The sequence below is a fragment of the Monodelphis domestica genome, chromosome 8 (genome assembly GCF_027887165.1).
Source record: "Monodelphis domestica isolate mMonDom1 chromosome 8, mMonDom1.pri, whole genome shotgun sequence".
NCBI lineage: Eukaryota > Metazoa > Chordata > Mammalia > Didelphimorphia > Didelphidae > Monodelphis > Monodelphis domestica.
The window spans coordinates 70,995,766-71,021,841 of NC_077234.1; the positions used below are offsets into that span (position 1 = coordinate 70,995,766).

The 26,076-nt window shown below is 40.4% G+C and overlaps 1 protein-coding gene across 1 annotated transcript; it reads right to left on the reverse strand.

The window, feature by feature from the left end:
- Positions 1-3,150: 3,150 nt before the first annotated feature.
- CNOT9 (CCR4-NOT transcription complex subunit 9) lies at positions 3,151-25,951 on the reverse strand. The gene is made up of 8 exons (XM_001363369.4): positions 25,503-25,951; positions 20,890-21,069; positions 18,975-19,090; positions 16,035-16,144; positions 13,558-13,667; positions 7,021-7,119; positions 6,754-6,845; positions 3,151-5,429 (listed from the first exon to the last, which is right to left on the reverse strand). The coding sequence occupies exons 1-8, from the start codon at positions 25,524-25,526 to the stop codon at positions 5,261-5,263; spliced, it is 900 nt and encodes a 299-aa protein (XP_001363406.1). The 5' UTR covers positions 25,527-25,951; the 3' UTR covers positions 3,151-5,260.
- Between the last annotated feature and the right edge of the window lie 125 nt (positions 25,952-26,076).

Sequence of the window (26,076 nt, forward strand, 5' to 3'; positions counted from 1 at the left end):
AATTCGGCGAATCACTGCTTCTAACTCCGGTAGTGTTCCTGCGGGTAATTCTCGGATCTCTGCTATCTTTTGTGCCGAGGCTTTCTCTTTAACGGTTTCTGTTTCGACTGACCAGGTCCCGTGTGTCTGTCGGAACTGCTTTGTACAGCACCTAGCCAGCATCCCGGCAGGAGGAAGAGGATTATGGTAATCCCAGATTATCCCGGGACTTGATAGAGCCTTTAAAGTGCCCAATAAATATTTGTCGGATCCACGGATGAACGGGCTGGTGAATGGCAAGGACCCTTTGGGAGGAACTAAGCCTGGAGAGGGTCGGGAATGAGGAAGGGGAAGCAGTTTAAGTTCTGAAAAGGGGAGAGCTCGGACCTGAAGTAGGAAGGCCAGTGTAGGCGGTGGGGGCATGTGGAAGTACAGGACCTCAGCCCCCAGCACAGGCATTCTGACCAGGGTTTTGTTGACATTTCCCAGAGGGTGAAACTGAGCCCGAGACCTAGGGAGGAGCAGACTGTCCTGGTGTCAATAGCTGAGTCCAACTTGGCTGGCTTCTTTGAAACCTCACCAGTGACCTGAATTGGGAGCTACCTACCCAGCCTCTTTGATTCTGCCTAGGTCTAGACCAGACCCGCTCTGCAAGTCCTCACGCGGGGGGAAGATCAGGTGGATAGTCGGATGGGGGTCATGGTATTGGGGCCAGAGTAGCCAGAAGAGAGGGGCCCAGAGACTCAGTAGTTAAAGGAGCAATGAGCACCCACGATCCTCCTTGTGGATAAGAAACCTGCAAAAAGGCTTCAGGAAAACTTCCCAGAAAGGGTGGTCTTCACTGGAAACATCATTCATACTGCAGGATTCTAGATACAGAAAACATCTCCTAACTCTTAAATACACTTTTTGCGATTATCCTCACTGTTCCTAAAATGTCACTATCAGAACTTCATTCCTCTAGCTAAAGGCATAGGTCCTATTAAAACGCAAGGACTTTCGTTAGGTCTGTTTTCTGTGCACTATAGAAGACTATTTTGTAGGACAGTTGTCAATCTGGAGTTTCTTTACTGGGAGTTCCCTCGATCAATGAAATCACTGGAGGGCCCTCTCAAAATTGTTTGTCACTTAAATTTATTAGGTTCCCAAGATTCTGCTTGGATATTAGATGGTAGTAGGAAAAGAATGCAAGGGAGCTAAAGGTAAGCAAAGAGGCTACCATTAATGGGAAAAGGAAGGCAGAGGGAGCTTGGAGCCAAGGAAAGACCACCTACTTTACAAACCTCTCATCCTAGTCTTACTCTCTCCCTGGGCTCTGTTCCTGGCCAGATCCTCCCTTCCTACCTTTCCTTGAGCCTCTGTCCCTTACCCACTCCTCTGGGGCCCACATTAATTGTGGAATCCCAGGCTGGACATATCCACCTCTCTGTGCCTTTATAGTCTTATGCTACCCTTGAGTCTTTCCCTCCTGGGCAATCAGGAAAGATTAGACATTCAAATAAAATCATTTTAGAACTGGAAAGAATCTTCATTGTCATCTAGTCCGATGTCCATTTTATAAATGAGCAAGTATTAGTTTAGAGGGATGAAGTGACTGATTTACCCAAGGTCATACAAGTAGTTGTCAGGGGAATGGCTAGAACCTGTTTCCTAACTCCCGGACCAGTGATCTTTTCACTATCCCCCACTGCTGGCTTTGGTTAGCACCATCCTAGAGAGAAACAGAGGGAGACAGAGTCAACTGTAGAAAACCAAAAGATAAATAGGACCCTGACTCAGCAACTATCCATCTGATTTAAGGTCTTAACAGGGACCAGGGTCTTGTTCTTTTCCCATCCTCCATTGTTGTCTATTATTAAAAGGGCCAGAAACCTGAGCAGGACAGCAGTAGCCCAAGGATCTTCTGGGAATTGTGCCCAGGAGAGGTCTGGTGAGAGGCCCTCAGCCTAGCAGAATAGTTGGCAGGAAGCTCTACCACCACTACCCTCTACCCCCAGCTTCCTCCATAGCAACCCTATTTCTGCATCTTTTTGGGAAAATAGATCTATAAGGTTCTATTTTCCACTTTTCACCATATGATGTGGCTCAAGTATATCTCTTTAACTGGGAGTCATGCGGCATGAGGCCAGAAGGTATTTTGGTTCTCAAGAAACCCTAAATCTCTCTAAGGTCTTAGCACTTTACTCATCTTGCCACCTGGAGTTAAGTTCTTGACTTCCCCACAGAGCTCCCACCTTTGTTTCCCAGGGTCCTGCTTTAACAGCGCAGGAGGCCTACTTACCCCCTTTCTGTCCTTGGCCTTCTACACCCAGATAAGTTTATTTAAAGGTTTTCAAAACCTTATTAAGAGGGAGCAGCTAGGTGGCTCAGTGGATTGAGAGCAAAGACTAGACTGGAGGTTCAAATCTAGCCTTAGCCACTTACCCCCTAAGATGGAAAGAAAGGGTTTAAAAATGTTTAAACCCTAATAAGAGCCATGGCAAATATCTAGACTTTGTTTCAACCAAAGGCTTCCCCCTGAGCATAAAATGACAATTTTGAATGTCTCTTCTTTCAGCCCCAGGTCATTCTGTGGGAGGGTGGGGCTGACCTATTCTAAAAAAGACAAATAGTTTAAATGAATTATTCTGGAAATTGTGAGGCTGCAGCAATTTCCTGCCCCCAACACCATCTATTCCTTAATTCAGTCATCTTTGGCCATTGCAGTGCAGCAAATATGCTGGCAAGCAAAGGCTTAACTGTGCCCCACAGAAAAGCAGGCAGCCCTCCAAGGTCAGGAAAATATGTATGAGGAATGAAAACAGCACTGAAGGAGCACACTGAGATGCAAAGCACCATAACATAGGATTACTCAATGTTTACATCAGTTGTAAAGTTCAGCATTTCCCTGGAACTTTGATCAAAGTCAGATAGGACAGGCTGGGTAACCCTCCCAGAATGTAGTCAGACTGGGTGGAAAGGAAGGTTTTTGTCCACAGGGCATAGACGAGGTCAGACAGAAAAAGACACCTTCCCTGGCTTTTATTCTTCAGGTAGATATCCCACTTCTTCCCAAAGTGGCCCAAATATAGCACAAAGTGGAATACTAACTCCTTCTGGAGGTAAGCCCAACTGACCAGAGTTCCTAGGTGTCCCAAAAACACACAAATAAAATCTCCACTTAAAAAAAAATTATTACAAAACAGAAGCATGTTTTATTTCAATCCAGTTGGGATGAAAAAAAAAACACAAAATGGGATATTCTTTACATACATGAAATCAAAACCAACTTGCAAGGAATAATACCCATCTTTTCCCTGCCTCCTATATGGGGTCCAAGGCTGGTTGGGGAGGGAAAATGGGGCAAGTTAAGACACTATTGGCACAGTAACATGGCCAATGCACCAAAAGACAGGAGAGAAGACAATTTCCCAGGAAGGAAGCCCTGGGCTTCAATTGCTTCCCCAGCAGAGGGGGAGTGGAAAACCTTTGGCTCAGCAAGAGTAAAGTTGGCAGGGATCAGGGTTCCCCTCATGGGCCTCCTCTCCTTGTAGATGACAGGCCAAATGGAGTCAGGCAGTTCGTGGAACACATGATGCCTTTGACTTTCTCCAATTCTTTTTTTCCTTGGGCTTAGATTATACACAGCAGGCTTCTTTCTCTCCCTTCTGGAAGGGAGCTGAGTTGGTCAGAATACAGAATACAGTCTTGGATCCAGCATGTCTAACCAACCTACAAAACTTACAGTGGTAGCCATCTTGGTTCTGAAGAGGCAGAGGCCAACCAATGAGGCCGGCTCCCTTTGTGAAAGTCGGCCTTAAAGAGCCCTTAGGTTGGCAAAATTGCCTCAAACACTTTCTGAGCCTGGCCCTTGTGATTCTTCCACCCCCCCAAAACCTGTTTGGATGCTTTAAGCTATCTCAAATGGGAAAAAGAATTGTAGTCCCTCCCTCTTTAGGGTTGGGGATATTATCAACCCTATGTTGGACAGAAAAATGGAGGGGATCCTTCACCTGTCTGGACATTAGGCTTCAAACTTACCACCAAAGTGGAAGCATGGCCACCTGGGCACAAGAGGCAGAGAGGGAAAGGGTTTTTGTTTTGTTTTGTATTTTTCCACCGTATGAATAGGAAAATAATCTTTTAATGGCAACCCTGTAATTCCCAGACAAAAAGGGAATATGCCAAGGGGGACAAAGAATCAAGCACATGGGGCCCTGCCCTTGATATATGTATAAAGCTGACTCAGCTAGCTAATACTGATTCAAGTAGAATGGTGAGGCAACAGGAGCTATAGAAATGGACCCTAGAGCCAAGGTTGGGGTTCTGGGACCTGGGCCCCTCCATCTCCATCCTCACCCTCTTACAAAGCATTCCAGGGGCCCATAAGAACATGGGCCAGGACTGTCTCCACACCCTTCACTTACAGGACAGTCTTTTAAAGGAGGGGAACAGAGAGAGATGTGAGGAGAGGCAGCAGCTAAAGCCAGAAACAAGGCCTATCACTGGAAGCAAAGTTCCTTGTAATAGGGGGAAGCAGTGGGAAGGGTAGGGTGGGGTGGGGGGTGGGCAGGCAGCAGCACTCAGTTTAGGGTTAGGGAGCAATAATGGTGGTGGGCTTCTACTGTCCTCTGGCTTTTCCCTAGTTTTTCACCCCTTCCCACTGTTCCCCCATCTCTAAATGGCTCAAAGCAGCTTATGACTTGCCAAAGGGGATGTAATTAATGCCTGGACCAGCTTTTAAATTTAGCTTGTGTAGCTAAAAGACTTGTAAACAATGCCAAGTGACAAGGTTTTGCAGAACATCTCAGTCTGTGTTCAGTATTTACACCTCTCTCCTTGAGGGAAAAAAAGAACAAAAAAAAAACACCACTGAGAGAGAATGAAGAGACATGTCTCGAGGCTTACAGGAAGGCAAAAATGGGAAATGCCACATGGCTTGGTCCCAGGCATCCACCATGCCCTATGCTGCAGCTGCTGTTCCTGTTTCCCCTCCCTGTCAGAGAACAGGAGAATGTAGGGGAGGGGGGTTGCCTTGGGCATGCTGTATTACTGCATTTGCTGGTGTCGCAACCCCCCAGGCTGGGAGGGATGCTGGGAGGAGAACCCATTCCTTGGAGCAGTGGAATGAGGCCAGGTCTTCCGGGTGGTCCAGGATGGCACCCGAATGCCTCAGTGGGGTTTGTCCCTTTTCTCCAGTGCGGTTTGGCGTTGAGGTCAGCGGTAAAACCTGAGCTGCTTTCCTCGATGGTTCTCCCTCCCTTTCCCCAGGCTGGGGGGCAGCGGGAGGGAACAGGGAAGGTCACTGAGGGGGCAGGGGGATGCCACGAGGGTCAGTGACCTGGCCTTCCTGCAGGTTCTTCACCAGCTGTGCGAGCCAGCGCTTGGTGGTGGTGTCATCTTTGAGCACCTGGGCAAAGGTGGTATCTTTCAGTTGGTCAGGCAGACACTGTCTGAGTGCTTCACGTGCCCTACATTGGAGAAGGATGACCAAGAGAACCATAAATGAGCCCATGCTTACAGGCTGGGGTGTGGAACTCCACAGACACAGGAAATCTAGATTATCTATAGTTAGCTGAAATAAGTAACAAAATCATCTATCCCCTGTGCCATACCTTGTTTCTGGGTCTCATCTGTGCTATCTGCCTGCTCCCTTCATCCCTGGAGCTTAAGCATTCAAAACACTTCCCCCCTCCCAATGGAGTTTGGTGGAGAAAAAAACAAACGTAAAAAAACCAAGCTTGTTCTGGTTTGCTTTCTTTTGACTTGATGTATTTCAATAGAATGCTATTAAGTTATAGAAAACATCACTCTATAGGTTTGAGTGAGACAGTCACAGGTGGCTTTTCTATGCTTGGCTTGGCTATGTAAAAGTGGAACTAAAAATCACCCACTTTTCAAACACTGGCTTAAATAGGAAAACTTCAGGGCCTGAGCTTCCAAAGAAACATTCCAAAGAAAAAAGTACTGGACCTGCTTTAATGCTACAAGGGACTCCATTGATTAGAAGTTGAATTTAGAATTAAACTGGAGTCTTAACTTTCAGAGACATGCAAATGAACCTGCCAACTGGCCTTTACTATAAGGAATGGTCTTAGAAAAGCTCCAGCATTTATTTGCTGGTTAGCATGTTTAATAAACACAGCATTTTCAACACTGTTTATTTGGATCCCAAAAGGAAAGATTCTGAAGTATAGTGAGGTGAAATAATTGCTTCCAGGACCCTCAAAGGAGGCACAAGTCATAACTAAGATGATGGTTTGTGAAGGCACCTGCCAAATCATTCCTAAATCTTGTTCTTCTACCTGGGACAATGAGAACTCCCAACCATAAAGGCTTTAGCATACCTTAAGGCAAGGCAAAGCTGAAAGTCCTAGTCATCTAGCATTTCAGATCTGTATCAAAGGAAGCATTAGGTCCAGTTACATTATTAAGATACTCTGGGGAATAGCTAAGCAGTTTAGTGGATAGAGAGCCAGGTCTAGAGATGAGAGGTCCTGGGTTCAAATGTAGCCTCAGTCACTTCCTAGATGTGTGACCCTGGGCAAGTTGCTTAACCCTAATTGCCTACCCCGTATCACTCTTTTATCTTCATAGAAGGTACTGAGTATCATTTCTAAGACAGAAGGTAAGAGTTAAAAAAAAAAAAGATATTCTAAAAGCTGACCTTGGAAAAGCAAAATAAGGCTCTATCCCTTACTAGTTTCACTCTGGGACATGAGGAAGCCAGTATTTACTCTAGTGTGGAGTGATAATTTTGCTGGCTCATTCCTTAAAGATCCTACAAATGTTTACCTGGGGTTGTCTGAAAGGCGAAGGTAACATCTGACTACGTGCTTCAGCAGACGGGCAGAAGGTTCCTTGGACAGTTGTAGGACCATCTTACCCTATTTCCCCAAAATAAAAAACAAAATATAGTAAATGCATGCTACTTACTACTCAAAGTTTCCAAACTGCTACTACCATTGAGGCTTCATCATGTTGCCTAGCCCCAATAAGAAAGGGACTAAGCTGTAATCAATAGAATTTTAAGTAAAAGGGATGGCAGATGAAAGAACTCACCAAGATCATGGCGACATGGGAGAACCGTTCATATGTCTGACATATATAGGCTAGTCCAGTGTCATCCAGGAGAATCTTCTGAAGTATGAACGTGGCAACCTGGTTGGTGTCAAACAAAGCGAGAAGTCAGGCTTTTTTAGAAGCCAAGTGTCTTTAACACCTTCATTCCCTCTAAGAGTCCCTGCTGGTTATAGTAAAGTGATTGGTGGAGAACTTAGGGCTCAAAGAGTAGCTACCCAGCCAACAGAGAGAGCTAATGCTAAATACAAAGTTCCAAGTTAACTGAGGCTATTCAAGGGTAGTGGACAGAGCTAGTTGACACAGACATGGACCCTACCAGACTTGTTTGCTTGAAAGAAATTTGGTTTGAAGAAATTTGGTCTTAGGCTTTCAGGATTCAGTTAGGTCCCAGTGGTCATTTCTAGATGAAGATTTGGGAGAAGGTGAATATTTTCACGTTCTTAAAAATCTTCAGAAAATTAAACTCCTATGACATTACAACAAGTCAAAATCCTTCCTATCTGGGATTATGTTTATCAACACTTATGCAACTCAATTCAATATGTATTTAAGTGACTATTTTATGCTGGGGAAACAAAGATAAAACAAGAAAGAGTCTTTGGTCCTAAATAAACTTATGTTCTTTGGGGTGGGGTGAAGGATAAGACGTTTAAACTGATAATACCATATGATTTGAGGAGGGAGAAAGCAGTAACAACAAGAAGAGTTAGGAAAGGCTTCCTGTAGGAAAGTGGAGCCTGAATTGAATATTGAAGGAAATGAAACAAACTCAGTAACATAAATGGGGATAGACTGAATTCCAGTTATGTAGGATAACCTATACAAAGGCAAAGAAATATGGTATGGAATACAATGCACAAGATACAGCAAGCATGTATTGTGTAAGTGCATGAAAGGAAGTTCTGGGAAGGAAGGTTAGTAACAGACTATTGAAGGGCTTTAAATGCCTGTGGAGAAGTTTGCATTTTATTCTAGAGGCAACAGGGAGTTTCCAAAAAGAATTAACCAGAGGGATTGATGTGGAGGAGAGAGACTGGAGCAAAATGTTCAATTAAGCCTAAACCAGGACAGCAGTCATATGAGTAGAGAGAGAGGGAAGTGGATGTAAGAGATGTCATGCAGGTAGAATTAATAAGGCAGGGATGAGAGAGATAGTGAAGGTTTCAAATCCAAGTCACTGGGAAGAAGGTAGCTCACTCAATAGAAGCAGGGAGGTTTAGAGGAAAGAGGTATTTAGGATGAAAATTAAGGTGTCAACTTGGACATGGTGAGTTTGAGATACCTATGAGACCATCCCAGGAGATATGTACTGTAGGCAACTGTTGATATGGAACTGAAGCTCAAGAGATGGGAGATGGTCTAGAATTGTGATTTCATCAGTGTGGGTAACTATGGACATGGAAAATCCTTTCTAGCAAGGCAGAACAACTTATTTTCAATTTATAGCCATAGAAAGTTGGTTAGAGGATTGGAAGGTTAAGTAATTTGATAATGGTAACAGCCAGTATATCTCAGACAGTCCTGAACTCAAGATCTTCCCATTTCTATGGTCTCTCTCAAGAGAGATGAAAGTACAGAGAACAGGGGCAGCTAGGTGGCTCAGTGTATTGAGAGCCAGGCCTGGGGATGGGAGGTTTCTGGTTTCAAATCTGGCCTCAGGCATGTCCTCCTAGCTGTGGGACTTTGGGCAAGTCATTTAATTCCTATTGTCTAGTCCTTACTGGTCTTCTGCCTTGGAACCAAGAAGAAGGTAAGGTTTTAAAAGAAAGGGGGAAAAAGTACATACAAATAGCTTGGAATCATTTGACTAGGAATGATAATTGAGCTCCTAGGAGCCAATGATCCCACCAAGAATAAGGGTATATAGAGGGAAGAGAAGGCCTAGGAAAGAAATTTAAGGGAGGAAGACTTGGATAATTATGGGGCAAGAGAAACTGAAGAGTGGGATGTACGACAGGTAGAGAAACTACCAAGAAAGCAGTGTTACATAAGCTGGAGTAAAGATCCAGGAGAAAAGTGTGGTCACGAATGTCAAAGACTGCAGATAATAAGAATGTAAACTGACAAAGGCTAGATTTGATAGCAAAGAGACTATGGGTAATCCCGGAAAGAGCAATTTCAACCAAGTGGAATGGTAAAGCTAGACTGCAGTGAGCTGAGGTCATAAGTAGAGCCAATGAGGAAAGATAAAATGAAGAAGAGAGAGGGGACAATAGCTTGAGGGAGTAGAAAGGTCAAAATTGAGTTCTTCAGGGATAGGAGGGAATGAAATATGTTTACTGTAAGCAGATAATAGATGAGGTGAAACTGAAGAGAAGAGATGAAGGCATGGTTGAAGGAGCCCAAGATGAGCTTTAAAAAAAGATTTGCTTGAAAATTAGGTGTGGGGTTCTATTCTCCAGGCTGAAAAATGGCTATGGCAGGCAAGAAACACACACGTGGAATGTGGAACGGGATTGGGATGGAAAGATTTTTATAGGACACCTTCTGTGGAAAAAAAATGGCTGGGATTTGCAGGCTCTTGTGGTGGGTCTGGCCTCAGCAAGAGGAGACTCCAAGCTGGATGGAGAAGGGTAAGGAATGCTGGTCAAGGTGTTTTGTTTTCCTACTTTCTCTTGACCCAAAACACCAAGGAGCAGAACTTTTTCTATTAAATACACTATTGTTATTGTTATCTATTAAATACACTATTGTTTTCCCTGAAGTTTTGCCCCTAGGGAGGAGGTGAAAGAGCAATACTTTTCCAAGCCTCCTAACTAATTCCTTTCTATGGTGCCTTTATTTTTTTTTGGGGGGGGGGGTGGGGGGGTGGGAGGGGGGAAGCTATTCCAAACCATTCTTCAAACTCTCAAAGAACAGTTTGAATTGCTTGAGCTAGGAAGCACATATTGGCTCTGCTTGAATCTCTCACTAGCAGCTTGTAGTTTCATTGGCTATTTCTCATTCTGTTTACTTCCCCTCAAGAATATGCAGTGAACTATGCATGCAGAGAACATGCAGAGTGGAGATTCTGCCCAGTGCTTCTATCAGAAGCTTCAGAGCTCAGAAAAAAAAGATATAAATGGAAGATAAATACTAGGGGAGGAGAAGGAAACTTTATTGCTAACTATTTTGAGTTTATTCTCCTCCTATAATATAGAACAAGTCTATTGGGATTGGTAAAGATGGATTTTGATTACACTGCCTGCCTGCACCTTCTCATTTGTTTATATTATTGTATTTACTGATTGCTTTAAGATTTAAAATTTTTTAAGTTTATCTGTTTTAATCAATATCTTTCTGTTATACCGAATCATTTAAAGCTATGTTTTGCCTATATTGATCTTTAATTTGTACCTTTACCTTTGCTGAAGAACAAAAATATCATTGTAAGCCCATGAACATCTTGCCCAAACCATTTTCACTAGATCCATCGAAGATGACATGTTGCCTTTGTGCACTGTCACATAGATGATGATGGATGGACTTCCATCAAAAGCTATATACAACCTTTAGAGAATTTAATAAGCTAAGAATTTAATTGTAATTTTTAAGGAGTCTTCAGAAATAATTTTACATAACTAGTGGTTTCTGAATGGATATTTTATATTTATATCAAAAAGAATGTTGTTTTAAAGGTAGAGAAACAAAGAAATGTTCCTACCAAGGCGTTTCTATGTAGCAGGAAGCCAAAAAAAAAAAGAGCTCCTGTAAAACTCTTAATTTTAATTTACTTCCACCAGAACAATCTAGATTTCTTGATGATGTTTTAGACCCAAATAAGTTTTATTTTGTTTAAAAATATGTTTGCTAAGGTTGAAAGATTTGCTCTATCTGTAAAAATTGTGACAAATATCCATCAGTTCATAGGTTTTTTTTTTATGTCATACAGCAACTTATGTGAAATATGACTGGGTTAGCTATTGTAATTAACTGGGCTATTGTGAATTTTGGGGACTATGGTACTTCTTTGAATGTGCATTATCTACTGTGTTACTGTTTTATTCTGAAAATCATTTGTACTCACACATGGCTGACAGTGTGTCACTGATTGTAATCTATATATTTTTGATTTTTAAAACTTTTCTATTATTGTTTTTCCTTGCATGTACAATATAGTATCTGAGTTTTATTTTTTCTCTCCTTTTTTGTATTTGAAGCACATGTCAACAGTATTGAGATTTCTTTAATTTTTTTTTTGCAGTAATATAAGTTTTAAGTACATTTGTTCTAATATGAATGCATACCTGAAAGCTTTAGACCATAAAAATGACGCTATTGATTGCTAAACAAGTACAGAGCACCTGCATATAGTGCCTATGGCACTCAAGGTCAAGGAGACCAGATCTCAGTGGGATTGATATAATTTTGAGCCAAGACAAGAGGACTTGAACTTGTTTGGGGTTCAAGGTTGTGGCTGTTTTGACATGTCAAAGGCTGGACTTCCTCTGAGCCACATTCTATCAAGCACCTCCTTTTCGCTGCCATCCTGGCTCCCACTTGCTGCTGAAATCTAGTCCCTTTTCTGTCTTTCATAGTGTGGCAAACTTTCGATAGTCCTGACTACTGATTGGGCAGTGCATAATTTCTTAAATCATTTTAATTGAGCCCTGAAGACCTGCTATAGGTTTGGTTTTCCTTTACTTAGATTTTTTTAGACATAAGACTTTTACATTTTGTATTATATCCACAAGTTATTTTTCTCTTTTGTTTGGATTTTTTGATGTTTTTGATTTCCTTTTGCAAATTGATTTATATACCTTATAACTCAGCCATGCATCCCTGAGTGATCCCTGAGTTTATTATTATTCACCTCAGGGGGGCCAAGTTATTGTTTGAACTTTGATTTAAATTTGAGCAATTTTAGGATAAAAAACTTGCTTCCCAGAATCTAGAATGTGCCATGAAGATAGATATCTGCAGAGACCACATGCTGCACCAGAAGATCCAAATGAACTTTGGGATGTGAATTGAACTATGGCTGGTAGTGGTGGTGGGGTGGGGTTGAAATGCCTTTGTTTTAAATGTATACTCTTATGCCAAAGGGGACTGCCCCCAAATTGGCTTTTTGTCAACCTAGTAATTGTTGGTTTTATTCTCTTTTCCTTTTATCCTCAAATTATTGCCATTTTTAAGTTGATTATGTTTCCATGACACTTTTGGGGAAACGTTTCCCAATAGGATCACAAGGAGGTATGTATAAATGGAGCTTTTGAGCCTTTGGACTTCATCCCCCAGAAGTCCCTTAGTATTTCCTAAAATTCCCTTTTCCTGCATCCTTGCGTTTTTGGAATGATTGTATTTAAGTGGCTGTAACTCCTCCCTCTGGCTCTTTTTTTGATCTGCGACCCAGCTAAATTCAGGAAGTTCTTTTGCTCTAGTTATTAATAAAACTTAAATAAAATAGTTATTGAATATTAATTTTAAAATTCACACAAGTTACAACCTTTCTGAGCATTAATTATTTCATCTGCAAAATGGGGAATAATACTTGCACCATCTATTTCACAGATTTGTAAAGAAAATGCTTAATAATCTTTGAAATACCAAGTAACTGAAATGGTATTATAACTATTATTATTATAGAAAACTGATCCCTATACATGATAACTTTACAGAAAGTATGTCACTAATCCTTTCTCCTTTTAGTCTTTATTTCTTCAATTTAAATATTCAAATACCTTTAAGCAAAAACCATTTTCTAGCCTGAATTATTCTCATCATTTCCCTTTTAATCCATTCCAGTTTAAACATTTAGAACTGGAGGAAACCTTAGAGAAAATCCGGGTCAACTTTGCCATTTAAAAAATGAGGAAATGGTGGCCCACAGAGGAAATTACTTGCCTAAAGTAATTTACTATAGGTAGTAAAGAACAAGTGATTTTAGAAGGCAGAATACTCTTTTGGACAGCGAGGTGGTACAGTATATAGAACAAGAGGCCTGGAGTCAGGAATATTCCTCTTCCTGAGTTCAAATCCTGTCTCAGATACTTATGAGCTGTGTGAAAGTCACTTAACCGTATTAGCTTCAGTTTCCTTATCTATAAAATGAGCTGGAAAAAGAAATGGCCACTACTCCAATATCTCTGCTATGAAAACCCCACGAGGTCAGAAAGTGTTAGATATGGCAGAACAACAAAAGAATACTCTTTAATACTTAGACAAAGATCTGAACTGCAATATATCTTTTTCCCCAAATGGGTCCTGGGAAAGTAGAAGGTACCAACTCCAGCTATTCAGATGTAGGGAACACGAACTTATGATAATTCATCACTTAAGTTTAATAAGAGTTTAATAACAGTAATAATTAGGCAAGGATAAAGGAGTATTATTCTTTGGAATTGCCCACCATGATTCAAACCATGTTTTTTATAAAAATATACCAAGGAAGGTTTTCTATCAAAGTTGCAAAAAGCTAAGTTCAAGTATATTTCATAAGAGGCCCCAAAACTCTGAATAGACATAGACAAACCAAATAACAGTCCTAATGACCAAGAACCAACATAACAAAAACCTAATTAAACTGAAAGCACGTACCGTTTTGGAAAGTTCACTTCCAGATTCCATAATGCGCAAACATAAAGGGATAATTTCTGTAGTCAATAAGAAGTTGATTACTTCTTGTTCATCTGTTTTGACCAGGGCCCCTAAAGTAAAGAATTATGGATAAATGCACTTTATTTTCAGACAGTGTTTCCACTTAAAAACCACACTGAATTGCCTCCCCTGTTGGTTGAGAAAGTACAGAAACCATAAAACATAAGCTTGATCAAAATTTTAGTGGCTGTGGTTTGTATCTAAGTGGAGATTAGATTCCTACCCTCCTAATGATTATCAAGCTGGGGGGTTGGGGGGAAAGGAGTAGGCTATCAGTCGCCTGACAAATCAAAGGTTAGGCCTCTGGGAACACTTCATATTTCCACGGTACTGGCCCATCATTTGGTTGTCAACTAATACTACTTTCTATTTGTCTCAGGGGGCAGGTCTTAAAAAAAAAAAAAAGCTATGACTTAACTTTTCCTGAACTTAAGTTGCAGTGAAGGAAGGAAAATGCTACTCTATAGCCCTGGGATATATCTTGTTGAAAAAGAAGGCCATTCTGAAACTAGACTTTCAGTGAGTATGAGTTTTTAAAAATTCAACAGGCAACTATTTATTTAGCTGGTCTCTATCAACGAACTTACATATTTTAAAGATGATGTGATATAAAAAAATAAACAACAGATGGAGCCAAAAGATCCTAGTTCCTTCCTGAATTTTGTTATTGGACATTTTCAATTTCTAAGGTTCTTTGGGCTTCCAGACTGACAGCACAACTACAGATGTCAGTAATGCAGCCCTAATGCTCTACCTAAGGAATCTGAACCCTGGAGGGCAAACACCTTGCTTCAGGCAATACACTACCAAATATGCTGTATTGCTTGTCTAAGACCATATTTCCCCCTCCTAAAATAACAGTTTACATGGAAGCTTTATTTATTGGAACCGAAAATAGAAGTTGGCAAATGCCATCACTATTAATCACTACATTTCCATATTAAATCTACAAAAATTACAATTATAACTGCATTCTGTACTCAACCTCCACAACAATTTCCAAGTCATGAGAGATGGACTCTCAAACATCATTTCTTTGCATGGTCCTTGAAAACATTTATGATAGAGAAAGGAATTGATTTAGTAGTGCTGCTTTGAATGCTCTTCCCCTTCTAACCTTTTATAAAAACATCATTATACTGTAATAGGTTGATAAAGTAGCAAAGTAAAGATATTGAGTAAATATTATATTTTTTTTTGTCCAGGAAAAATGTTAAATGTTTAAAAGGCTAAATTATGCAGTTTTTATAGCTTGGAAGCAGAAGTGCTTGAATTGGAAAATATTTCTAACTCACAGAACATTTGGGTATGAAAATTTTATACAACCCAAATTTACATATACATATACAACAGTGTATAAATCAATGAACAGTCATTTCTTAGGGGTAGAAGGCCAACTATGTCTTTGAAACATGAATCCTAGAAATAAAGCTATCCAAACAAATTTTCTCTAGTCTCTCTCTATAATGTGTTCTCAAATTCTTATGATTTCTAAGACTGAATGAAAATACCTCCAACAAAAGAAGGCTTCTATATTCAATTTTCTTGTTTAACATTAGCTAAGAACATTGCAAATATCAAATTAAACACCAAGAAAGGAAGAAGAAATCATGTTGGAGAAAAGCCACAGAAATCCTTTTACTACCTAGACTCTGGAACAGAAATGACCTATCTTATTTTTTGGTGGAGACAAAAGTATTCAAATGAAAACTCTAGCAATTCCCCACACATAAAATGGGAGAATCTAGATACATTAACTTGACCATTGTGAGCATCTGGCTAGGTAAACAGAGAAGAAATCAATTCTAGAACTAGAGAGAAAGGTTGCATTAATCTAGGAAGGAGAAACCTTATTTCCCAAACACTGCTTCTACTCACAAAACTGAACCTTTCTGTTACAACCCTTGGAATTTTTTCTTTCACACACATGCTGACTTTATTTCTATTAGTCTTTCTTGCTAACACCTGGTAAGGTGTAGCCTCATGGCTAAATCATACAATATTAATCTCTTTTGGTCTTTCTCAGAATGGTATGTTATAAAAGGCCCATAAGGTTTTCTCTTTTGTTTATTGACAGAAATGGACATAATATATAAGACTGAAATGGACTTTGGGGAAAAAAGCAATTAAGAGGCAGAAAAGAACTCATATCACCTATCAAGAATGATGGGTCTTAAGACTCTAAATGAACACTCTAATGCAAATGCCAACAACATGGAAATGGGTTCGAATCAAGAACACATGTGATACCCAGTGGAATCGCGTGTCAGCTATGGGAGAAGTGGTGAGGGGGGGAGGGAAGAAAAGAAAATAATCTTTGTTTCCAATGAATAATGTTTGGAAATGACCAAATAAAATAATGTTAAAAAAAAAAGAATGATAGGTCTTGGGATTGCAAAAGAAGCCTAATAACTTACCAATAACTCCAAGGCTGGTGAGACGAAGATATTCAAAGGGACGAGTCTTGCTGACCGTGTGCAAAAAGGGATACAAGAAGAGGGGAATATGGGCTGCAAGAAATGCTGACCTTGGAAAGAAAACAATTCTATTCAGACTTCATGTTGTTGATTTCTTAGATATGCAAAGATCAGGTAATTGCTTTTATTAAACATCAGCCTATGACTATTGCAAGAATTGCAACAAATCTCAATTTGACCTTTCATTAAGGTTGACCCACTGGATAAGTGAATGTGTACTTCCTGTTGTCAACAGCACATGTAACCATACTTTAGAAAATTACCAATTTTAAACAACACTTTAAGGAAGTTAGTTTTAAATTTTTAGGTCATAAAATACCATTAAATAGAAGTTTCTCAGCCTTCCTCCCCCCTTAGATTGTGACAAACATCTTTAGGTGTAGTCAGGTAAAGCCCCTCAAACCAGAGCAAAGAAATAAACCTGTTCTTCCCAGATTTATTTGCTATATACTTCTGTGCAAATTCCTCCCCAATTCCTTGTAAGAACTGTTGGTTATTCTTAACATTCTTTAATATCCTTGCCTTCTGTGCTTTTTTGGTACTCTCACTAGGAGAGAAAAATCAGTCCTTCATGTCCTTTCCATTTTATTTTCCTCCTTCCTAATTGCTGGTGTCCCTCAATATTATGTCTACATCTTTCTTCTCCTTAAATTTTCTTAATATCATCCACTCTAATTGTTTCAGTTGTCTCTATGAAGAAGATTCCCAAATATATAGTCGTGATCTCTTCCTTGAGCTCTAGTCCTATATTTCCAATAGCCTGAAAGAATACTTCTACCTGGATACTCCACCGCCACCTTAAATTCAAAATGTCCCAAACTGAAGTCATCTTCCTTCCAGGACACCAGGCATGATTCTCCTCTCAGCTTCCTTATTTGTTTAGATACAATTCTCCTAATCATGAAACCAGAATCATTTTTTACTTTCTTCCTTTACTTTTACTCATATGTGTGTGTATGCATATAAAAGAACATTAAAAAATTTTAGTTTTGTTTAAAATGTTTTGCCTTTTTTTTGAATATAACTGTTCTCCATCCTCATTCTGAGTCATCCATTGTAATTATATCTATACATATAGATCATAAAATGTATACATCTGCATATAAAGATGTATACATTTATATATAGATATATCTATGCATCTGTGAGTGTGTGTGTGTGTGAGTGTGTGTGTGTACACACTTAACTTTTACTGCCACCTTTGTAGGTCAGGTTCTTATCACCTGTTGCTTCTTTTATTTAATAGTTTCTCAATTAATCTCTCTCCTTTCCAACAGCTACGACAACATCATTCCTAATGCAGAGTCCTAATCAACTCATTCACCTTTCTGATTCCCTTCCACCTACAGGATAAAGTACATAGTCCTTAGTCTGCCATCTAAGATTCTCCAACAATCTGGACTCAACTTATAGTTGTCTACATTTCATGCTAGTCTCCTTTCCACACTCTAATCAGCCAAATAGTACTCCTAACAGTTGCTTGTGCCTTCCCAGTATTTATGTAGACTTATTTACTGCCCCATGCATTAAATGTATTCCCCATCATTGCCTAGTCCTTTAGGGCTAATGTTTTGGTGCCATTTCTCCATGAAGCCTTCCCTATTCATATACTTTTGTATCTCTAGTATTACATAGTTCCTTAGTAGTAGCAGTTACTTAATAAAGGTTATCTGAATTCATTTTAATTTGTAATTAAGTAATGCAACCAATGCATAACTATAAACAGAGACTAAAATGGAATTTCCTACAAATGGAAATACTAGAGCCAATTCCTAAGATTATCAGTGAACACCAATACTTTTCTCAAGAGCCTTGAGATCATTTAATTCTTCTTCATACAAAACACAAAAGTTATCAGCAATACAATTTTATCATTTTATAGATGTGGAAAATGACAATGGGAGAAAGGAAGAAATACTGAATAAAATTTCTGCTGAATGCTTACAGTGCCCTTAGGATTGCTACAGCAGAATGGACCTAAATCACATCGTCTCAGAGCTATAAAAGCAGTTAGGAGTTTCTCATTTTTTTTAATATGAACATAGTCTCATTATATAAACAAATATAAGCAATATCAACTTTTATTTTTTTTTAAACCTTTACTTTCTGCCTTAGAACCAATCATAAGTTTTGTTTCCAAGGCAGAAGACCCATAAGGGCTAGGCAACTAGAGTTAAGTGACTTGCCCAGGATCACACAGCTAGGAAGTGTCTGAGGCCAGAGTTTATTCCAGGACCTTCCATCTCTAGGCCTGGCTCTCTATCCACTGAGCCACCTAGCTGCCCCAATGTCAACTTAAAAAAAAATTAAATTTAAAAATGTTTTATTGATTTTTTTTACTTTGTCTTCCATTTCTGAATATATTCCTTTCATCCTACTTCTAGAGACTCAATTAGTTATCTCTTGTAAAAACAAAACAAAACAAAACCAATCTGGTAAACTAAACTAACATACCAAGACAGTTTGACAGGATATGCAATGGACCTTAACCTTTGCCAAGAAGGGAATGAGATTTGTTTTCTCATCATCAGGCAGCTAAGTAGCATAATGGATGGGGTGCTGGGCCTGGAGTCAGGAAGGTCTGAATTAAAAACTGCCTTCAGACACTTACTGGCTATGTGACCCTGGGCAAATCACTTCATCTTTGCTGCTTCAATTTCCTCAGTTGTAAGATGGGGGAAATAATAGCACCCTCTTTCTAGGGTCATTGTGAGGATAAAATGACATAATATTTAAGCACTATACAAAAATTAGCTTGCTATTAATATTACTATTATTTCTCCCAGGAAAATGTTAATTAAAAAACCAGCAGCAAACCTACCCATTGAAAACACATACCCTTAGCCATAATTTGAATCCTATTCTATCAAAAGTACTTACCTGGTTTCTGGGTGTGATGCCACACACTGTAATAGTGCCAAAGCATTGCAAACTCTGTTAGACTGATGTGCAGTCAAGGTAGGTGGATTGATAGAAGGGTAAATATTTACAATTTCCTAAAAATGAAACAGCACCAGGTCAACAGAAAATGCTTGGTTACAACATAAGTGCATGGCTCTGAAACTCTATAGAAAAGTCCTGTTTACCCTTGCCCTATGACAGTTGGCCGGCAGAGATCACAGTACTCTGGGCTACTCAGGTTTGAAAAACAGGGTACTCTATTCTGTCAAAGCTTTGCCCTTTCCCTTCCATTCTTCTCCATTTCACTTTCATCTCACACAGTTCTTAGCTAAGCCAAGGACCTTAAAACTAAGGCTGCTAGTCTCCTCTACTGAAGGCAACATGGTAAAGTAGAATGGGGCGAGGGAGTCAGATGACACTAGTTCCAATTCCCCTTACTAATGATTTTTGTAGTTCAATTGTAAGATACTGGAGCAGTTTGCCATATTCTTTTCCAGCTCATCTGATAGAGTAGGAAACTGAGGCAGGGAGGGTTAAGTGGTTTGTCCAGAATGACACAGCTATTATCTGAGGCCAGATTTGAACTCAGGACTTCCCAACTCCAGGACCACTGCTCCTGTTCTACCCACTGTACACCTTCCTTACTCCACTAAAGACATCTAATATAATACTCTGTGTATGGCCTAGGGCAAGTCACTGAACCAGTCTCACTTGTCAAAGGAAGGGATGGACCAGATGACCTCTGGAGACTTTCCTAACCCCAGATCTTTAATCTTCAACCTAAATTATCATGCCCTTTGTCTCCTTGTTTATAAAAATACATAATTAGCCCTAGTAAAGAAAACCAAAGATTTTGCTCATACTAGAAGTCAATTAATGATAAGGTAAAATGCTAATTGAGTTTAAGATTACTGAATATACTACCTTTTTCATGCAAAGTTTCTAGGTATTTAATTTTATATAAATTATATATATATATATAATTTATATAATGTGGTATCTTTTTCTATAACATTAAATTTAGGCAAAAAAGAATCTACTCTAAGCTAAAAACAAAAAAAGGATGGGTTAGAATATGGATGTTGCTATGTATATCTGGAAATACTCTGTCCTATGCTGATGACTTAATTACTTTAATAATTAAAACTCTAGAATAGGGGAAAATAACAAAGAATGCTTTGATGATGTGCAGGACTATAATCTGACAGATCCAAAGGACTGAAGATATATATTGAGGAACTTCTAACCTTTTAAGGGAAGAAGAGCTAACATATAAAAGAAGAAAAAACTCTTTACTCTCCCTCATTACTCATGTCCCATCCCACCCTTGGTGAAGTACTGGCATGCATGTCCAGTTGGCAAAGGGGAGCTGCTCCATCCCCCCTCTTCCCATTGCCCAAGGACATTTTTTGCATGCCCCACCCCTCTGTCCAGTTACCTAGTCTTTCCACTCTGGGGTAATGGAAGGGGGGAGAGGGGGAACAGCTCATAGGCAACTTGAAGTTGCAGACTGGGCACTTGCACTTGAAAACCTTCACTAGTGCTGTCCTATCCTATTTAAAAGCTTTTCTTGTATCCTATTTCTCAACAAGGATCCCTCTAGCTTCAGGTAACCATTAAAAAATACAAGTTTGCTTTTCTTTCATTCCACAACTGTTTCTTTACTTTAATAACTTAACTTATCAAGTCTCAACCTTTGCTTCTTCTAGCACTTTTGTTCTTAGCTATAAGAATGCTTCTCATGAGCTACCTCTTACTAGCAATCCTTTTCCAGTTACCATGAAAGATTATGTGGTGAATCAGAGCAGACTCTCCTTATTCAGAACCATTTAGGTAATGCTGAGATATTCAGGTGTGAACAAGACTAAACTGCTACCAGTTAACAAATACCCACCTGTAAGAGAGCTGCAATAGTACCAAAAGAATGCCACAGCATGGGGGCAAGGTCAGGAACGGATTCACGCTTTTTACTCAGCTCCAGGAGAGCATTTTCCCTTGTCTCTGGACTGGACAGTTCATTGATCCACTGATAGATCTTCTCTCTATCCACCTGGGCCAATGCTGTAGGCACAGGCTTAAAGGGTAAGAGCAAACATAGGAATGCAGTTTTATTAGAGTAAAGCCCAGCCATATGTAGGAAACAGATTTAAATAAGTGTGATTCAATACTTGAGTTGAAGTGATGTGCCAAAACTGGCTACTCTGAATTATAATGGTTAAAGTAGCAGTATGACCTTAGGAAAAGTTGCTTCTTAGATTTTTCCATCTGTGAAATAGGGAAATGAAAGGCTGGAAAAGATGATTGTTGGCTACTTCAGATGTCTGTGTCCACCATAGGTAGGCTACTGACACTATTTTATGAATGTGGAAACAGAGCTGGAGAAAGAAACTGATTCACACAGAGGCAAAATTAAATCAGTGACAGAGTTCGAAAAGCTACTTTAGACTCCCATCTACTCATACTCTCACCATGAAAAACTCTTATAAATAGAAATCTTCAAGTTCAATATCATTTCATAGGGCCTTTGCCAAAGGAACCACAAAGTGCTCTGCTAAATGGACTGAAACATAGAACTCTGACTTTTGTTTCTGTTAAGTACTTTGCCACTTAGCTACTAAATTCAGTCTTATAACTGACTGGTGATGATCCTTAAGGAATCACAGGCTCTTAAGCCAACAATACTGGGAGAGTAGGCCTTTTCTTTTTCCAACAACTAATAAAAGTGCTTGCCCTTTTTATACCATCATTTATAGATAGGCCCTGAACTCAAGAAAGAAGGATAATTTAAAAAGTTATTTTTAGAGAATTGTTCCCCAATGGGGGATAGGGTATAGATTGATTTAGAATGCTCTATCAGCTTAAAAGCTCAAAAGGAAAACAAGAGTTAGGATTTCAAATAAAAACTTTCACTTTAATATTTAACTTTATGTTAAAAATATAAGAAAAATTAAATCATTAATAAAGATCCTTCTAACACTAATAGGGATCCTCAATGCTCAACCCAAGAAGATAGCTAATGTTTCAATTGAAGAGAAATGTAAAACCTGCCTCACTGTGTTTTTGCATCCCTCTTTCTGAGTTGTCAAGAAATATATGAAGGGATGTTATCATACCTTTCACAAGCACAGATTGAGAAAAATCTATTTTTCTGCACACAAAGAAAGATAGGTCCATTAACTGGTAAATTTCTTCAAATTAAGGAAGCTTAGATGCCCCACCACCTTCAGTATTATAAGAGGCTGAGGGAAGGGAGGGGTTGTGATGTTGAGTGAGAGGTAATTTTTTTTAAGGTTACCTTAAGGATTACAACTAAAATATCACCCCACTTTCTTTTCCCATAATTAGCCTAGCCTTCAAAGGCTGGTGACTACAGTTAGTTAATTGATCTAATTAGCTCATTCTGTCCTATAACAGAAAATTAAATTAATCTAGGATTTCCAATTACTTCACCCAATATAGATCCAATTGATGTTGGATATTTTGTTGGAAACATGGTGTTGGAAAATTGATGAATGGATAAAGAATATGATAAAAACAATGTACTTTGTGTATTACAGTATAGCTTTTAGTTAGGGGAATGGATTAAGAATATGATGGAATAGAAGAGCTACCCTTTTTTAGACCAGAGCATGTCAAGTTTGCTTTGGATCTAAACGCCAAATAAGGTTTTCCACTTTCTATAAAAAAACAACTGAGGGGGAAAAGAGAGATTTCCAGTCTTAGACTGAGTCCTAAAATTGGAGTCAGTGTGCTATCTACAAAAGGGTCTCAAAGAATTCTTATCAGAAGACTCAAAGGCAACTTTAAGTAGCACAATGACACTTTGAAGGACAAACAAATCTAAGTACTATCCCATATTTGGAATAGAGTTCAGGAAGCCCCAGGTAGGTCCCACTGCTTGTACTCAGAGGCACTGGTGCTCCTGATGGCTTCTAGTCAAGTTATCTTTGCTATTACGAAAATGCCTACTGAGGAGCAACAGATTCATTTTGTAAAAGAAGGAAACCTCATTTACCCAGAAATGGAAAGGATCACGAACTAAAACACACATCAACAATATTCTTGAATAAAACAGGAATATGTTTCCTGATTCTATAATCACAAAGTAATCAACCATCATCATAAAACTTTATACATAAAACTGGTGGTTTAGTTTTCCAATACATACAAATTTTGGTTAAAGAAAACATGGAACTCGGGGTAAGAACAGGTACTATCTCCTGGGCTACAAAATATGGACTTGAGTTCTTACTTCAGCTGCATATATACTAAAACTAAAATATGGATGTGGGTGGCAACCAAACAATGACACTCTGGATTTATAAAACACAATTCTTCTAGGGACCACCAACTATGAAAAAAACAAATTAGATCATTTACCACAGCTGTATTACCCTTGAAAAGTAGCAAAAAAAAACATGATTATATCTATTCTAAAAAGTTATTCAGAGGAACAATCAGAGAAATAATTTGTCTAAAATCTTAAAGGAAATTGACAAAAGAACTAAATTTGAACCTGGTATATTCTATAGAAGTATTGTTTCCCAAAAGAAGGGAGGGCTTTCTCTTGGGAAAATAGCACTAATTATAGATTACACTTGAGCTTCATGCAAGTCTTATCTCAAGGAAAAATATAGTCTACATTTAAACAAACTCCTATTTTTCTGTTGTAATTTTCCTGGAAAGAATTATCAAGTTTATGTAGTTCAAGGTCCATGATTGCCTACTTGATGATTAATTTTTTTTTCTCCCTACAATAATTCATTCAGACAAACTACTACGGTTTGGTGGGGTGGTTATTTGCACAGTACCATATCCCTGCCACTTGTGGAATAATAGGAGCCCTACCATTAACTTGCTGTTAAGATCTCCAATGCATCACTTAATCTTTCTGAGTTTTATCTATGATTCAGCAAGTATTAATTAAGTCTCAACTATTATATAAAGACCAGGTTGGTCACTCCCTTTATAAGGGAGAAAAAAAACCAAACAATTCCTGTCATGGGGTTTTAGGCTCCCCCTAAGAGAGAATTCAAAATGAATACAAAGTAATATGAGGGAAAGGAACAGGAAAGAATTCCTGAGAGGGGAGGAGGAAAGGACCTGATCTGAGCCTTAATGGGCCCTAGGGGTTTCAAAATGAATAGATGAAGAAAAAGGATATTCTCCATAAGGAGCAGCTAGGTAGCACAGAGGATAGAGCTCTAGGCCAGGAGTTGAGAAGATCTGGGTTCAAATATGATCTCAGACATTTCCTAGCTGTGTGATCCTAGGCAAGACACATAACCTCAACTGCCTAGTTCTTACCAGTTTCCTGCATTAGAATCAATATTTAATATCAATTCTAAGGCAGTCAGTAAGGATTACTTAAAATAAAGAAGAATCTTCTAGGTATGGTGGAAAGCAGTGGCAAAGGCACAAAGGTAGTATATGGAATGTCATATATGGGGAAAAGCAAGTAGGCCAAGTTTGGTTCAAGTGCAGTACTGTAAAATAAATCTGGAAAGACAGGATGAAGTTAGACAAGGCACCGGCCTTAAAACCCTAAGTCTGCTTGTTTCCCCTACAGAAGGCAACATAGTAAAGTGGAAAGAAGAGAAGGTGGCAGGGGTTCCAATCCCTCTTACTAATAATACCTAATGAGTTTGCGGAAAATATGTTAAATGAGAGAGATTGAAAGTAGGTAGAGTGACCAAATTTTAAGAGGTTATCCCAATATGAATCTGAACCCAGGTGGTGGCTAGGGAGTGAAAAGGATAGCTGTGAGAAGTGTGGGAATGTAATTAACTGGACAAGATACAGGGGTAGTGGTGGTGGTGGTGGTGGTAGGAATAAAGGATGACTATGAGGTTCTATAGCTGGATGAGTGGAAGAACTGTGGGATCTAGGACACAGCCCTGAGTAGAAATATGGGTGATGATCCAATAAAAGCTACCAAGGCAGGCCGAGAGACAGCAGAGATCAGCGTCACGAAAACGAAGGGGAGTGGGGGTGGGGGGCTATTCACTCTATTAGTTGTTTAATAAAATAATACCCAAAGGCTCTCCCATACCCCAAAGAAGAAGTTGGGGAAAACAAAAGGTGAGAGAGCTGTAGATGGGTACTCGAAGGGTCAACAAGAGCCAGGAGAGCCCTGCCTTCGGGAAGCTCACACGCTACGGCCAGACTGCAGGTCAATGCCCAGTCTTTCTAGAGAGCAGCTTGGCGGTGGAGTTCGGAGTAGCAAGGTTGCAGCCCCGGGATGGAAGAAGACCGGTAGGCAAAGAGGCGGAGACAGATTGGGTGGGGGGAGGGCGGAGGAGAGAAACAAGTTTTCCAAAGCGCCGGCCGAAGGTGCCGCGGCCCAAGAGCCCGGCTCCCTCGGCACGGACAGCCCCAGGCCGCCAGAGCGGCTGGCACGAGGAGTGGAGAGGCGCCGGCGCCGGGGCGGAGGCCGAGGCTGAGGTTGGGGCCGGGCCCGGCCCGGGGACCCGGGGGAGCGGCGGAGGCCGCCCTTTCGTCACTTACCGCGGCTGTTGCCAGGCTGTGCATCTTGGGAGCGGCTCCTCCTCGTTTGCCACCACCGAGCGCTCCGGCCCCGCGTTCCCGCTTCAGCACCCCAGAGGAGAAGAGGCGGCCACCGCCATCCGCCCGCCGCTGGCTCCGCCCCCTTCACCGCCCTCTGACCCTTGACCCCACCCCACACTCTGGGGGCCCCGGCCCCCGCCTGCGCCGGGCTCTCCTGCCTGGCCGGGGGGGAGCAGTTCGGGGGGCCTAGTTCCGATATCCCTTCCCTCGAACTCGGATGCTGGGATGTTCCCCACAGTCTTTTACAGTCTCTAAGCACAGGGCTGGTATTCCAGAGCCAGGAATGGGCCCTGACCCATCTAGGGAAGCAGGAGAAGGGCGGGAAAAAAAAAACTGGAGTGAGAGCCCTTGCCCTCACCCCCGCGCCCAATGGGCGGGAAGAGCGCATGCGTAAGGAGCACCCGGGAGCGGCTGGGTAGAAAATGAGTCACGGGAGGGAAAGGGGGGGGTGAGGTTAAGTTGCGCAGGCGTGGCGGGAGGCGGGCTGCAGCTGCTTAGCGTCGCTCAGCAGGCG